Source organism: Fundulus heteroclitus, chromosome 10, assembly GCF_011125445.2.
Source record: "Fundulus heteroclitus isolate FHET01 chromosome 10, MU-UCD_Fhet_4.1, whole genome shotgun sequence".
Lineage (NCBI taxonomy): Eukaryota > Metazoa > Chordata > Actinopteri > Cyprinodontiformes > Fundulidae > Fundulus > Fundulus heteroclitus.
In genome coordinates this window covers 20,934,669-20,949,780 of record NC_046370.1, presented here as the reverse complement: position 1 = coordinate 20,949,780, position 15,112 = coordinate 20,934,669, and the positions used below count along the sequence as shown (strand labels likewise).

The following is a 15,112-nucleotide window of genomic DNA, read 5'->3' as shown; positions in this document are numbered from 1 at the left end:
TGGTCATCTGCCATGACTGACTGGGGGTTTGGGTAGACTTTCCCATAATTTTTATTTCAACTATTTCACGATTATTCCTTAGGGCCGGACTAGGTCTAGTCACGGGATGTACATGCAATTGAAGTGCAACACAATTATATAATTTTACACAAAAATTTAGAGCCAAACAGCCTATAATTTATGTAAAAGCTTGACACGATTTCTTTCTCGCAAGCTTGCCTTTTCACTTATTTTCAATGTGTCTTGGAAAAGTATTTACACGTTTTCTCACAACCTGAATGAATCAGATACTTTTGCTGACACGTCATAGACAATACAGTTTGCTGTTAAAAAGCGTCTTACATCCTGGGGTTTCTTCAGCTTAATTTTTAGACACCTCACTCATGCTGAAAATAGCTCACTGTGAGTCTTTACTTAGTAACAGCATCCGCACGGAAGAGGGTTGGAAAAAGATCAGATATGTGAGCTTGCGACCGGTAGTAGCCAATCAAGCTGAAAAAATTTGCATTCCAGTAATAGGCTAGTTTCTCAGTGCATAAATGATTACGATTATGCTTTCACAGTATTCACAGTATTTTTTATATACTTTCACTCAAGAAAGGACAAAAGAAATCTATAAATTATGTTGACAAACAAATGAAAACGAGTCGATCGAGTAGTTATTCTAGGATTCGCGCCAGTTTTAGGAATTAAACTCTTTGACAATCCACTTTGGTACAGGCCAACGTTCACCAAACAGTCACCGGTGAGGTGACGGTCTCAGACAAGCACAAGCTAACCTGCTCCCAACAATAAAATCCAACCACTTCTGGTGTTTAAGCTCTTCATTAGGAAGGCTGAACAAAGTCTGAAAACTGTTGCAGCCGAAAACGCATTTTCACGACATATCTATAGCTAAAAGAGGAGCAGTTGCTTAGAGATTATGTGCTATAAGAGCCACTTTGTCTCAACTTTGAGCAGAATGGATCACACTCTGCCTCACATCACGGCTCGCTGATTGGAGAAAATGGACGTGATGTTAACTTTCGCAGGGGTGGTGATGTCAAGTAAGTTCTTCATGGAGGGGGTGGGTAATTACCACTCTACATAGACCTGGCATGGTCACTCATTCTCCATGATAGGGACCCAGACATGCATTGATCAAGCAAAACACCTCTTTGTCTGTAATTTAGATAAAGAAATAGCATCATAACATAGTTAAAAGCTACAAAAAGTTCATTTTCACGATATAGGCCCTATGCAACAGTTTATAGTTGTCTTTTGATATTAACCACGGAAACATCAGCAAAGAAGGAGTTTTGCACTGTTACACTGTAGACTCTAAAGCAGTGGTCGGCAACCGCTACAATCCAAAGAACTAAATATTGCTAGTATAGAGCCGTAAATCGGCCAGGAACAAATTGAGAACATACGGATTTATTATTATTATTATAATTATTATAAATTTTTTAATGAAAAAAATGACCTGTTGTATGCTTTAGAATAAGGGGAAACATCAAACTGTTAGTAAAACAATGGAAGCATTTCTTCCATGAACATTCAATGTTTATGGAACAGCATGTCAAAAAACTACTGATTAAAAAAAATGACTTCAAAAAGTTAAAAAAATCTTGGTCTATTAGTTTCATTCTGGTTTTATGCAAATTATCCATGAAAACACAGAGCAAAGCTGCTTTAACTGGCACCTTCTTATCACTTTTCTATGTAAAAACACTTTATCACTTCAAAGTTACTAAGCCATGAAGAAGGGTCTATTGCATGGATTAATTTAAAGTGAATGCTGGACCACTGCTCAAGTGGGTGTAGAGCTTTTTCCCCCATATTTTCCTACACAAAGGAGGTAATTTTGCATTTCCCTTAATTGTTCCCAGCCTTCCACCCACCAATCGTGAGTTACCGAAAAGTTTCCTGAGAACGTTTCCAAGGCTTGCTTGTTCACAAAAAGGTTCTTTTGGATGTTTCTTTGTTCCACCATGGTGGCTCTGTCTAACATGCCTACAAATTGTTTAAAGCAAGACCCCCAGTTTAAGCCATATCATCTTGCACTTTTAGCATGCTGTTTATGCAGCCATACATTCATCTGACTGTAAATGTTGTGTTGCGTAAACATGGATCAACTGGATCGGGGGGGTGGGGGTGGGAGGGTGTTTGGCTCAATGAGATATATTTCAAACATCATATGACGACTTTCTTTTTTCACTGCACAGAACATAATTATTTATAAGGAAAAAGAAGGAATATTGAAAAAGGAATCACAATCAAGTTATATGAATACATTTACAAAATTTTGATTTAAACATACTTCACAGCATATTTTACCACCTTTTGAATACTGTGGCCCTTATCCTCTAACTTTGCACTTCAGGTGCTAGTAGCTGTTTTTTTTTTGTTTTTATTTTACATCTTTTTTGTGTTCTGTCTGCTCGTTCTCTGTGTCTGATTCACTAAGCAAATAGCACAATATGCTCATTTAAACAGGGACACAATTTCAGCATTGAGAGAGATATATTTGGTATTTGGATAGGTGGAATTAGACAGACCTGGCTAACTCTGTTGTGTTCTTGTTTTGTGAATGCAGAAACCATGCAATTATTTTGTGACTGCATACCTGGAATCACATGTCCGAGTAGTAAAAGTTATCTTATGTCTAGGTTTAGAGGGTTAATTGCAGTGCATTTAAATAAAAAAACGGCTTTTTATTTGACTTCAGTTATTCTTTCGTGATGGTGTTTCATATTGCCGGAAACCTAAAGGACTATACAGTTTATCTTGATTCTGTCTCAGTTTGAGTTGGTTGCTAGTTTGCTGGTATTACGGCTATGAGTTGCTGCACTGCAAAAACAGAACTAAAAATAAGTAAAATTTTCTTGAAATTAGTGCATTTGTCCCTGATTTGAGCAGGTAAATAAGATGATCTGTCTATGAAAAGAGTATTTTTACCCCTAAAATAAGATAATTAGGTATAATGCACTTGAAATAAGTTAATGGAGATAAGTTGTTCCTATTTTAAGTGCAAAAATCTTATTCCATTGGCAAATGATCTTATTCACCTGCTCAAATAAAGTACAAATACACTCATTTCAAGAAAAATTACTTATTTTTAGTTCTGTTTTTGCTGTGTGTATGTGAGGTTTTTCGTTTGCAGCAACTTAGGAGCGCGAGTTGTGAAATGATCTAACTCTCCAGCCTGCCAGTGCCAGGCTTTCCCCGGTCAGCGTCAGGAATGCGTCGGATGTCAGAGTGAGGGAATTCCGCGCATGTCTTCCATTCAGAGCGAGGCTTTGAAGTGAGCCGCTCATCCATAAACACCGTCGGTCCTGGATCCCAGGGCCTCGTGCCGCTCACTATCTGCCCGCTGGCTGATGCTTTTACGGTCCTCAGTTTAATGAAAAACCAAAGGGTCATCCAGCCGCTCCATTTTTTATTTTTTTTCTCTCTCTCAGGCGAATCTAATGTCTGGATTATTAAAGAGACAAATGATGAGTGTCTCCCAGCTGTGTTGAGCTCATAGCTGAGAGGAGACTTGGATATCTGATGTCCCATACTTCCTAATGCTGTTGAACTGGCTGACTTTAGTTTAGCTCTCTTGATTTATCAGCTGCTTGTGTGCGAGTGAACGTTTGCACCGGCGGGTCCGGGGCCCCGTCCGTGCATGGATGACAGCGTGTGTGTGTGCGTGTGCGTGTGTGTGTCAGAGGCTTCCTCCTTGTCTCTCCATACCTGCGCATATTGTCATGACAGAAACCCTTGTTCATCTTTCTGATAAATCGCGTGGCTTCGTTTTGAAGTAGGTATTACAAACTCACGTTCTCCCCCCCCTGTCTCCTTCTTATCTGTTCCCAGAACTTTGGGAGAGGCATGGGCCCAGCTCAAGAAGAGCCTGGCAGACGAAGCCGAGGTTCATCTAAAGTTCTCTTCAAAGGTAATTCACTTCACTGGAGGTAGATCTGAAAGCGAGCACCGAGCCAAGTCGTCAGCACTTTGGAGGGAGGGACATCAGGGTTAAATATGTTGTGGAGAAGAAGAAAGTCCGACAGATGATTGCCGTGGAGAAGCCTGAGGGCAGGGAGTCCGAGCCTTTGTGGGGCAACAGCACACAGTGCCACATTACAGCCACAATGTCAAGGTATTTTACTGGGATTCTACGTGATAGACCCTTATAAAGCAGTACAAATATTGAGAGGAGAAAGGAGAAAAAAAAGAACATTGTTTTAAACGTTTTTAAGCTTTGTATTTTGTTGTGGAGATAACCCTCTACCAGATTTGGAAATCTAGATTTCAATTTTTGTTGGTTTATTCTTTGCGAAATACCTCAAGGTCGGTCAGATTGGTTGGAGAATGTCTGTGAGACAACCTTTTTCAAAGCTTGCCCAAAAGTCTCAGTGAATTTAGATCTGGACTTTGACTAGGCCATTCTAACACATCAACCCCTTCCCCAAACTCCAGTCTTCAGTTCTTCTAACAGGCCTTTTGATTTGGCTTCATCTACCATCCCATAAACTCTGACCTGGCTTGCTGTTACTGCGAATGAAAAGCAATCCCACAGCATGATGCTGCCCCAGCATGGGGAAGTTGGCCTCATCTAACCAAAGCACCTTTTTCCACATGTTTGCTGTGTCTCTAACATGGCTTGTGGCTAACAGGACTTCTTTTAGGTTTAAAAAATTCTCTTAAGCTCTTTTCATAGAGCACGTCAAAGAGTCTATTGCTCAATGAGCAAGGTTTGAAGGTGGTTGGTTGCTGTGGATTGTATTCAAGGATGCTAGAGTAAAGCGGGCTTATTACAGATCTTATTACAGGGCTTATTACAGATCTATACCAAACTTTTCAGAGTTTTAATGTTAAAAAAACATTGAAAACCATTTATCTATTTCTCCCACGTCACAATAACTGCACTCCTTTGTGTTGGTTTGTCACATAAAATCCCGATACATACAATTAGGTCCATGATGTGACAAAATGTGATAAACCACTGTAAGTGAAAGCGGCACCTCCTGCGGTCTGCGAATCACTTTTCCCCGTTTCAAAGACGCACTTCTCCTAACCACTCGTCACCACTCCTTCCTCTATTGTAAGGTAGCGCAGGTCCTCCTTTGTCTGTGACCATGGAAACACACTTATTTCTGACTGTGCAAATGACTCTGGGTTGTGTTTTTGTTTGTTTTGTTTTAATTCAGGCTACATTTATGAGTGTGAGAATCAAGTTTAAGCACGTAAATCTGAAAATGAGAGGGATTGTAACAAAAAAATATGCCTCTGACAGTCGGTTGAAAAGCCATTGAGGGGGGGGGGGGTATACGTCCTCATTTACATTTCCTGTTTGAATGGTTGGAGATGAAGCAGGAGAGAAGAGAGATGCAGGAAAATGCCTTTGGTGATGTTATGCTCCAGAGATGCACAGATGTGCGGCATTCTTCCAGATTCTCAGAGGAGACAGGAAGGATTTGAGTGGAAATGATCTTTGAATGATGGGTTGCAGTGTGACTACAGGAAGAAGCTGCGCGTCTTATTCATGGCTGACAGCTGGGGCAGAATGCCACGTTGCTTATTAGGATCATTAAACTCGCGGCGCGCTTGCTGCAGACATTAAAAACCCGACGTGATTCTGTCATATTCATGGTGCTGGAAGCTGGGCTTGTTTACTTAAACTCTCTGTGTGCTCGGGAATCAGGAAAAGGAAACAGAGCAGTTTGGATAAGTCTGTAGTTTGGATCTATCATCGTCACAAGCTCGGTGTGAGGGGATGACGACATAATGTGGAAAGCTACTGAAGAGCATTGAGCTAATTAAGCTTTTTGGACTATATTCGTATGCAAACTGAGGTTGAAATCACATTCGATTCAAATCTTAGGCTTAGAATTCTTGACTTTTTTTTGGGGAAAGCATCAATAGATAAGAATATCAAATAATGACACACCGATTTAATCCAATGATCGTAATTCACTGTGATTTAAAACGTTACTCTTGCTAAATAGATGCAACAAAACTGAAAACATTAGCAACTCCATCAATGTACAGTCTTTGTTGTTTGGTGCACTTTGTTTTGATCAATATAAAAAATAGGTAAAGGTCAGGAACACGTGCTATCATGTGGGTAGACACGGTAAAAATGAATTATAAGATAAAAGTTATCATCACATCTGTTCTCTCATAAAATAAGAATTTTTATCAGCTTTGCCCGTCCATTTTGTGTTTATTTGGGGTTAAATTTCTGGTGCAGACCACCTTACATTAATGTTCTAATAACGAGGGGCGCCGGACAAATGAGTGTGTATGTGTCTGTGTAACCCTTTGGCTTCCATATGACTTCTGACTGCTCCCTAACAGGCCAGGGCTTTTCACGTTGTTCTTCTCACAGTCAGACTCCATCAGAAGCAGTTCAGTTTAAAAATGATATTCATGAACTCAGAACTGCCATCCTTCACTTTGAATCGTCTTGTTACTAAAAAGTGCTTTAGAAATAAACTTGCCTTGCTCCCAAGATGACACGGTACAGGATATTATGACTTTTAAGTCTTCCATCATGTTCTGGTCGATGTGCTCATCTCTGGTTTTGCTTTCTGAGCAGCTCCAGAGCGAAGTGGAGAAACCGTTCCTGACATTCAGGGAGAACTTTAAGAAGGACATGAAGAGGTTCGACCACCACATCGCCGACCTACGGAAGCAGCTCGTCGGTCGTTACGCGGCCGTGGAGAAGGTGAGACCAGACCTGAACATCTCATGGAGCTCAGTGTGCTCTTTGCACGCAGAATCCCTGAAACCGTCACGTCTTGTCAGGAAACGTCTTTTATCATCATTGTGACATTGGCCGCAGCCGCAGATGAATCTGATGGGCAATGTTAGATTTAAAACAGACGTAAAATGAGCCACTGGCAGCAGTAGCTGTCGTAGGAGCGCTTTAACACCAATTGAACACTGAGAGTTGGTCAGAGACGCTAATGGATGGGATAAAGCTGTGAAATTCTAATAGATACTACACTTTTATCACTGTTCCCCATGAACCTGCAGGGAAAAGACCCATTCAGGAGAACGGGGCTTCTCTGACACGCTGACTTGTTTTTTCGTGCAGGCAAGGAAAGCCCTGGCCGACAGACAGAAGGAGCTGGAGTTAAAGACCCAGCAGCTGGAGAGCAAGCTCAGCAGCAAGACTGAGGAGGAGATCAAGAAGGCTCGCAGGAAATCCACACAAGCAGGTCAGAGCGAAGGTCATTTCTGGGGGGGTTGGCGTTCCGCGCAGGTGTTTGTGGTTTTAGCTCGGCCAAAGCGCCGCTTGCTTATTTATGTGAAGCGCTCTCCTCGGTCTGTTAGTGGAAGACGTCTGCCGCGGTCTCTGAGGCCGGCTACTCCTGGCCTCCTGGTGTTGCTCTGGAGAATATGCGCTCCTTTTCAATCTATTCTTTTTAGACGGATGTAACAAGCTGCCTGTACTTCCGTCTGTAGAAAGGGAAAGATTTCCTGCTCAGGCAAACCAAAAAGGTAAAAGTATCCAGCCTAAGAGCCCGAAAGACAAACGAAACATTTTCTGCCAAAATCAACAAATCACGCGGTCCATCGTCTAAAGCTGCCTTCAGGCTGTTTCTAACTCATGTGGTTTGATTTTGAGTTTGTTTAACCTTTATTTACATGCAAAAACATGCATTTTAAACGCATTCTGTCGAGCAGAATATATGCAGACATACCAAGCCAGTAAGAAATCCTTTTAAAAATGTTTCCGATCGATCAGACATCATTCTGGATGACTGAGCCCTGGATTCAGTGACAAATCAAATGCTGCGTAACTGTGATCAGGATAGACCAGTGACTTGTTGCATACATACAGCCTCCATGCGGTAGTCTCTGCTCTTGTAGGAATAAACAGCAGGCATTTGTCTGTGTAAACCAGTTCCCCTTTAATTAGCTTTTCTCATCTTTTGTGCTTTTACGGAATTCAGTTTCCCATAAAATGGGAAAATGTATAGGTAAATATTAGTAACTGTTACTTCTAACTGCCACTTTGATTTTTTTTTTTTTATGACAGTAGGACTCTAAAGTCTCAAGTGTTTTGGGGTAGGAGTTTATAAGTTCTCACTTCTTCCTACCCCATTTTGAGCATGATATGTTAACTGAAACAAAAATCTGTATTTTCTCTTCTTTCTTATGCACTTCTTGTTACTGTGCACTATTTTATTTTTATATTTGTATCATGTTCTAATAAATTTCATTTCATTTCATTAAATTTCATTTCATTTCAGTTTGAACACCTTACTGATGAAACGTCCACATTGAAAAGTGTTCATGTTTGTCTCCACTAACATGGTGCGTTCACTAACTGGAAAAAGTTAGATCCCCAGTCAGCACTGGGGCTGCTGCATCTCACTATTTAGGTTTACAGGGTGCACTCATATTGAAAGTGAGTTATTTTTCTTCTCTTAACTCTTCCTACATGTTAGACGGTTTTCTGAATCAAGCGTAATGTATTCTGGTTTCACCAAAAAACAAGAGCAAACACCGGTAAAGCTATCTCGCGAGCCTTTAATATTCAACAACCCTGTAAAATCCCTTGCAGTCCCAGCTAATCCCTGTTAATAATTATCTTAAAGGAAATTACATCCGATCCCTCCTCCGCTGTGTTTTCTTCCCCTCGTTGAATCGGTCACTTGAGACTGTCTGTGAACCGTCTTGCTGTGTTGGTCTTTTTTTTTTTTTTTTTACACAAGCCATGCACTTTATGGGGGGCTGCAAGCCACAATGGGATACAAAAAAAAAGTTATTTATTAATTTTAAAGCAGGGGTGGAAACGGGAGGGAAGATGAAGTCCAGAAACAAAAATATTTTGTATTGAATCAGTCTGTTCACACCAGACTGAGGGGTGACTTTATTACCCCAGGAGAGGAGGGGAAAGGTGGGGTGTACTCCCACATGCTACACAAATACAAAACCATCAATCATCTGATGGCCAAAGCCCCCCAAAACCAAAGATGATGAGGAGCATCATTCGTTGCTTCATGGGTCATGAGCACAAAGCACCGATTTTCCTTAAAGTCTTAGCCAAGGACAAAATACCTTAAAGTGTTTTCCTCAAGGTTTCTTTCGAATGTCTTTCTGATTTTTCACCGTAAAGAGACGGTATTCCTAAGCTGCTGGCACAATGTTGAGTCTAAACAGGATGATGTTTAAGAGCCTTTCGTGAGACATCAATTCTGCCACATCTGTGCGATGTTTAGAGTGCGCCTACTCCATGTGTGTCAGGATGAAGCCACTGCGTCAGGGCGAAATAAGTTACATTTTTTTTATATGTTATCATCTTATTCTTTCCCTTTTTCAAAGCTAAATGGCCTTTTGGGGTTAAAAGGTTGATGCTCTCTGCATAGTGTCTGAGCTCCCCCTAGTAGTCACGAGACTGTGAGTCACTGCTACGAGTATCATCGGTGTAAATCTGCAGTGGAGCATACTGTGGTATGTAAGGGGACTCTCATGACATGGGCAATGGCAATGCCGGAGTGATATTTACTCAAAGCAGTTTAAACATACACCTCTGAGACCCAACACTGTGCAGGAGTGATCAGGAGTTTTCTCAAGCGGTTTAAACGCTGCACCGCTAATGTAATCAAAATCTATAGAAGAGGGATCTCTAAAACATATTATTGGATGCAGGTACCAAAACTAATTTTTTTTTTCTCCTCCAAGATCCGGGCCAGACATGTTGTCGGATTTGCTCTTCGAGCCGTTCATCATCCTTCTTTCCACTCACAAGTCAGACATTGTGCTTCATCCTTCAGAGCCTTGGTGGTCCCACCTGGTGCAGTTCAGTCAAGAAATGAGCTTGGACGTATTTAACTGTCATGGGGCCATTGTCCAAAAGCTTGCGAGGAAATGCAAGGGAAAGACTTTTGCAACTATCCGCCACTGGTGGCAACACAATGGAGCTTGTTGGGGACATCCTGAAAGCTTCCTCAGTGCATCTGCACGTGTTATTCTGAAGCAAACCAATCATGGTTGGAAACTGTTCTTGGACTTTAACCACTGCTGACTCAAGACAACGATTTCAAGGATATCTGTCCCTGTTCCATCACAGTCAGTCTTTTTTTTTAGACTGTATTCAGACTCTACAGACTGATTTCAGCTGGGCTCTATATAACTCTACTGAAATGGAGTTTGCTGAGTATTTTATGGCATGACAAAAGCAATAGGAAAGCCCTAGAAGGCCCCAAAGTGGCCCAGCAACGGGCCAGAAGTTTTTACATTTTTAATAGGTGCGATACCTCAGGAATGTGCATGGCTAAGTGTAAGCAGAGGCAAACTCTCAGCCAGATGGTGACGTTACGAGACAAGCAGGCACGACCGCATGCTGTCACATGGAAGAAGGAACGCTCCATCCAAGCACACTCACACACACAGAACCCCGTCCCGCTGCCTGCTCCTTATGCAACGCGGAGACAACAGAGTGTAAAAACTAGCAGCAGACGCTGATGGCTCTCCTGGCGTCTGGCTGCCAGGTCTGGCTGCAGTGTGTGAGCGCAGCAGAGACGAGACTGGGACCAAGACGGCATCTGTTTGCTCACAATACAGTATTCTACTCTTAGATTTAACTGCTTTCTCACATTTTAGCGCAAACGATATGATACCGTGTTTGTCTCTATCAGAAAAGTAGCATCTCTGGGTTTTCTCTGTTCTTGTTTCTATTTACAAAAGCATGTTTTTAGCTGAGCTGTCAAAAGATCCTGTTGACTAATAAAATGGTGCTCCAGGAGCTGGAATACAACCTTTAAGGCAAAACAAGGAGGTAAGCTTTAGTTTCTTCTATGTAGCAGAAGGAATGCTATTGTGGAAAAGTATATTTGAAACCCAACGAACTTGACTGAGCTCAGAAAGAAACATATAATTTCTCCCTTCTAGTTATAGTCAAGTACAAAGTTAATTCTGAAGTTCAACATTGTCGTGCATCATAAAAAAAAAAAAACGGCTGCTTCAGGCCTTAAAATGAGTCCAACACAGCTGCTGTCGTTCAGCAAAGCGTTGTCCGTTATTATTTAGTTAAAACTCAAAAAACCTTTGTGATCAGCTGATTTTTAAACCACGATTTAGTTGATTTTCTTTTTGATTTTGCCTAACTCAAAATAATGACTGCAAGATTCCCAGGTTCTATGTCACTTTAAAGAAAGCCAAAATAATCACTCCTCTACCTCCAAGCCTTAAAAGCCTAACACAGAGCAACGCTGCTTCTCTTCTTTGAGCCTTCCTGTTATCTGCTGAAAATCTTGTTTTTTTTTCTTTCTCTCTCTGTCTCACTCAGAGCCTGAATGAACCGCGGACATGTGTTGACATGAAAATGCAGCTCCCTTTAAGGTTGCTGTTTAGAAAATCGTTGCTTCCTCTGATTTTATTTTACCGGCAATAATATAACTAACTTTGAGTCATCATCAACATCCACAACAAAGATCATTTTTACCGTGATCTGCTAGCGTTCGCTTAATCGATAATGGATTCATCAAATGTGAAAGATATGATTTAAAATTTTTAAATGTTTTTTTTTTTTTTTTTACATAAAATTGTCTGAGTCCGGTCACAACACACACACACAAACACCTTTAAACCTGAGAGGAGGGTTGCACTGACTTTCTCACAGGACCACGTGTCTTTAAACCAGACCCAGGTGGAGGCTTGAATTCACGCTAACCGGTTTGTTTCGTTGACGGTCAGTTACCATGGTCTCCTCTCTGGGTTTCCTTCTTCAGGAAGCTTTCATCTAAAGAAAACGTGAGCTAGCACTGAAGACAACACACTGACCAGCGTCGTTTCCTCTCTGATCTTGTCTCCCTCGTGATGACTGTTTGTTTTGGATGCAGGCCGTATCATTAATGAAACGAGAGATTAGCTCTATTTTTATACACTATCGTAATGAAATCTATTATCGGTCCAGATCTTCGGCTTTGCTCAGGAAAAAAAAAAAAAAGGTTTCTGTGGGTTCTGTGCCAGACTGCAGCCTCAGGCCTGGAGGAACATTTGTCTTGTGACGCCACCTGCTGGATGTTTTGTGTTACATCCAGTACTTTCAGTGCTGTAAATAGTGTTAAATGAACCCCTCTGATCACCCCCCCCCCTCCCCAACAGGAGATGATCTGATGCGCTGCGTTGACCTGTATAACCAGTCGCAGTCTAAATGGTTTGAGGAGATGGTCACCACCAGCCTGGTAAGGACACGCCGGCGGGGGGAGTGTGGGGAGTGCGCGTGCAGCGGGGCTATTCAAAACAGGGTTTCCACCTGGTTCTGTGTCGTCCTCACCAGGAGCTGGAGAGACTGGAGGTGGAGCGGGTGGAGATGATCCGGCAGCATCTCTGTCAGTACACGACTCTACGGCACGAGACGGACATGTTCAACCAAAGTGTGAGTGCAGCGTTCAGTGGCCTGCATTCGTACCCTTTGAACTTTTTCCCAAGCTTTTCATGTTGGTAGCACAAACCTCAAAGTATTTAATACTAATATTTAAGGGACAGGCCAACACAAATTAGTGCATAATTGTGTAGTGTCAGGAACATGATACATAGTCTGAATCGTGTAGTGTGCCGTTTAATCTGGCCCCCGCTTTCCTCTGATACCCATAAAGAAAAGCCAGTGCTGCCGATGACCTTCAGAATTGACTTAGTAAATAGAGTCCCCTTGTGAGTGATTTATACTGATTGGCGAAAGCCTCAGAGGTTTGTTAAAGAGTGTAGGTGAATAAACGTCATCATATACACTGCAAAAAAGGATCTAAAAACATGTAAAATGTTCTTAAAGTTAGTCTATTTGTCCTTGATTTGAGCCAGTAAATAAGATTATCTGCCACTGGAAAGAGTATCTTTACCCCTAAAATAAGATGATTGGACATCCGGCACTTAAAATAGGAACAATTCATCTCCATCATCTCATTTCAAGTGGAAAAATCTTATTCCATTGGCAAATAGTCTTATTTACCTGCTCAAATCAAGGACAAATAAATTAATTTCAAGAAAATTTTAGAGCAAGGAATACAGCGGACAGCTCAGAGGAAGTCTGTTGAAAGTCTCCCTTGCTTTCTCTCAACCTGAAACACTGTATATTATTCAGCGGGTTGTTGTGAGCATATGATGTGTTGATGACAGATCAGCAAAAAAAAAAGAAAAAAAAAAAGGATCTTTGAGTTCCAGACCAACCTGTCCTCAGTCAGGGCCGATCAAGCTCCTATTTAAAATCCTATCATTCCTGTCAGCTGCTGATTTCTTGATGCATCTCTGGTCATACGAGATATTTAAAAAAATTATTAAAAAAAAAAAGCAGAGCACATAGTACTCATTAGGTCAAAGCTGCCTTTACATTATTGCAGTTCCTCTTGGATTTTAAGAGCCGATGAAAAAAGTAATCATTTAATTTTTTTTACATAACATGTAGAATCTAAAAATAACATTTAATGGTCATTGCCACGTAGCTTATTGAAATATTTAAACGTTATCACTGAAGTGACACACTGCATCATTTGATTAACACCAACAGAGGGAAGCAAGGTGCCATTTTCTCATACTACTGGGGAAAAAAAAAAGTCACCCGGTCTTACAGGAATATTATACGTCCTATTCTCAGCTAACAGCTGTTCTCTTTCTTCCAGACTATGGAGCCGGTGGACAAGCTCCTGCAGTGTGTGGACCCCATCAAGGATAGAGAGACGTGGGTGCAGGAGAATAAGACGGGGCAAATCAGGCCCGTCGACATAGAGATCTGAACTCCCGGCTGAGTGACGAGCTCACTCCAGGTCAAGAGACCCAGGAGCTCCATGTCTGAGGACGTGACTGGGAGATTAGCTCCGAGTTGGGATCCTTACCTCCTTTCTCCCTGTGATACACGCATTACAGTCAGCAGGCTGAGGAAGAGCTCGCCGGATTCTTACCCGCCACACGTTGTCAATATGTTGGGGAAGATGATTTCCATTATTTGGGGGAAGAGTTCAAGAACAATGTTTCGGTATGAAGATGGCAGCAGAGTTCTGTTTAAGTACACTGATTCTTGGTCGGGGGGGAATGGTAACTGTGAGTGGGAATTGTTTCCTAAAGGATACTCAGGTGAAGTGAATGATGAAGTAGCACCAACTTGTACATTTGTAAATGTTGAAAAGCTTTACGTCATGCAGCAGTAAAATGGTAATTCATGATTTAACAGATGCTGCTAAAACTATATGCAGTTAACCGAAGAGTGTTGTCATAGTGCTGCATAACGGAATTAGGTTATAATACAGTAAAGCTAACATCTGGTGCCGCGGTGGAGCTACAACCTTTTAGCTACTGTTGCTACAATGTTCTGTGGAAGACAACGGCTGGTCGACTTTAAACAAAATGCAGCAAACAGCGAGATTGGAAACAGATTTACCATTAAAATTAGAAATAAAATTGGTAAAGATCTTTTTTTTTTTTTTTTTTTACAAAGAATTAATCATAAATGCGCTGTTAAAATTATTTCTGTTGTGGTAATCTTTATAATGGAAAGTTAGCTAACTTAAGCTAGCGCTGAAGCTTGGGGTCGCTGAATTTATGTTTACAGTTTGTTTAAATGAGAAGACGTTGGTAAAACTAATAAATTTACTCAAAATGACTACATGTTTAAGACTTTGGCTAACAGTTCTTCGTCTCAGTACGAGACAGTAACAAGGACAATGCTTTTACGCCACAAGCTAACACCAATTAACGCTCTCAAATAACATGTTGAAAATGTTACCTTATGAATGTTAACTGCCCTTTGTGAACCGTAAATGTTGTCCCACAACAAAGGCCAGGAGAAAGTAGATAAAGATGGGTTTTGACTGTTTTTTCAGAACTTTTTAACCCCAGAAACGATTTCCCAAAACCGTCAAAGTTTTTTTCCTGCCCTGTAGCATTTCCACTAAAGTTTAAAGGGGTAGTGCTGACTTTTGAAGGGAGTTAGTATTTGTCCCCTCACCTGTACTAGAAATATTTCATATCAGAGTGCATTATATACACAATGGAGATGTCCTCTGTGGTAAGTAGCCAAGTTACTAAATTTTAATCATATTTAGTGACGGGTCGAAAAATACTGAGACTCCAGAGCCTCCTTTGCTGAAGTGAAGCAAAGTGTTATGGAGATGGGAGCCTGAGCTTAATGTATTAA

The 15,112-nt window shown here is 41.2% G+C and overlaps 1 protein-coding gene across 3 annotated transcripts in view; it reads left to right on the top strand.

The window, feature by feature from the left end:
- The window catches only part of gas7b (growth arrest-specific 7b), a 76,739-nt gene extending 62,154 nt beyond the window's left edge, over positions 1-14,585 (top strand). For 2 of the 3 annotated variants that reach the window (XM_036142320.1, XM_036142321.1), the window contains exons 9-14: positions 3,844-3,922; positions 6,569-6,697; positions 7,070-7,193; positions 12,091-12,170; positions 12,266-12,364; positions 13,602-13,721. In XM_036142320.1, coding sequence (XP_035998213.1) covers positions 3,844-3,922; positions 6,569-6,697; positions 7,070-7,193; positions 12,091-12,170; positions 12,266-12,364; positions 13,602-13,715 — 625 coding nt within the window. In that variant the 3' untranslated portion in view covers positions 13,716-13,721. Of the gene's footprint in view, positions 1-3,843; positions 3,923-6,568; positions 6,698-7,069; positions 7,194-12,090; positions 12,171-12,265; positions 12,365-13,601 lie in introns of all 3 variants that reach the window. The other variant, XM_036142319.1, reaches the window with a different exon arrangement.
- Positions 14,586-15,112: the final 527 nt, after the last annotated feature.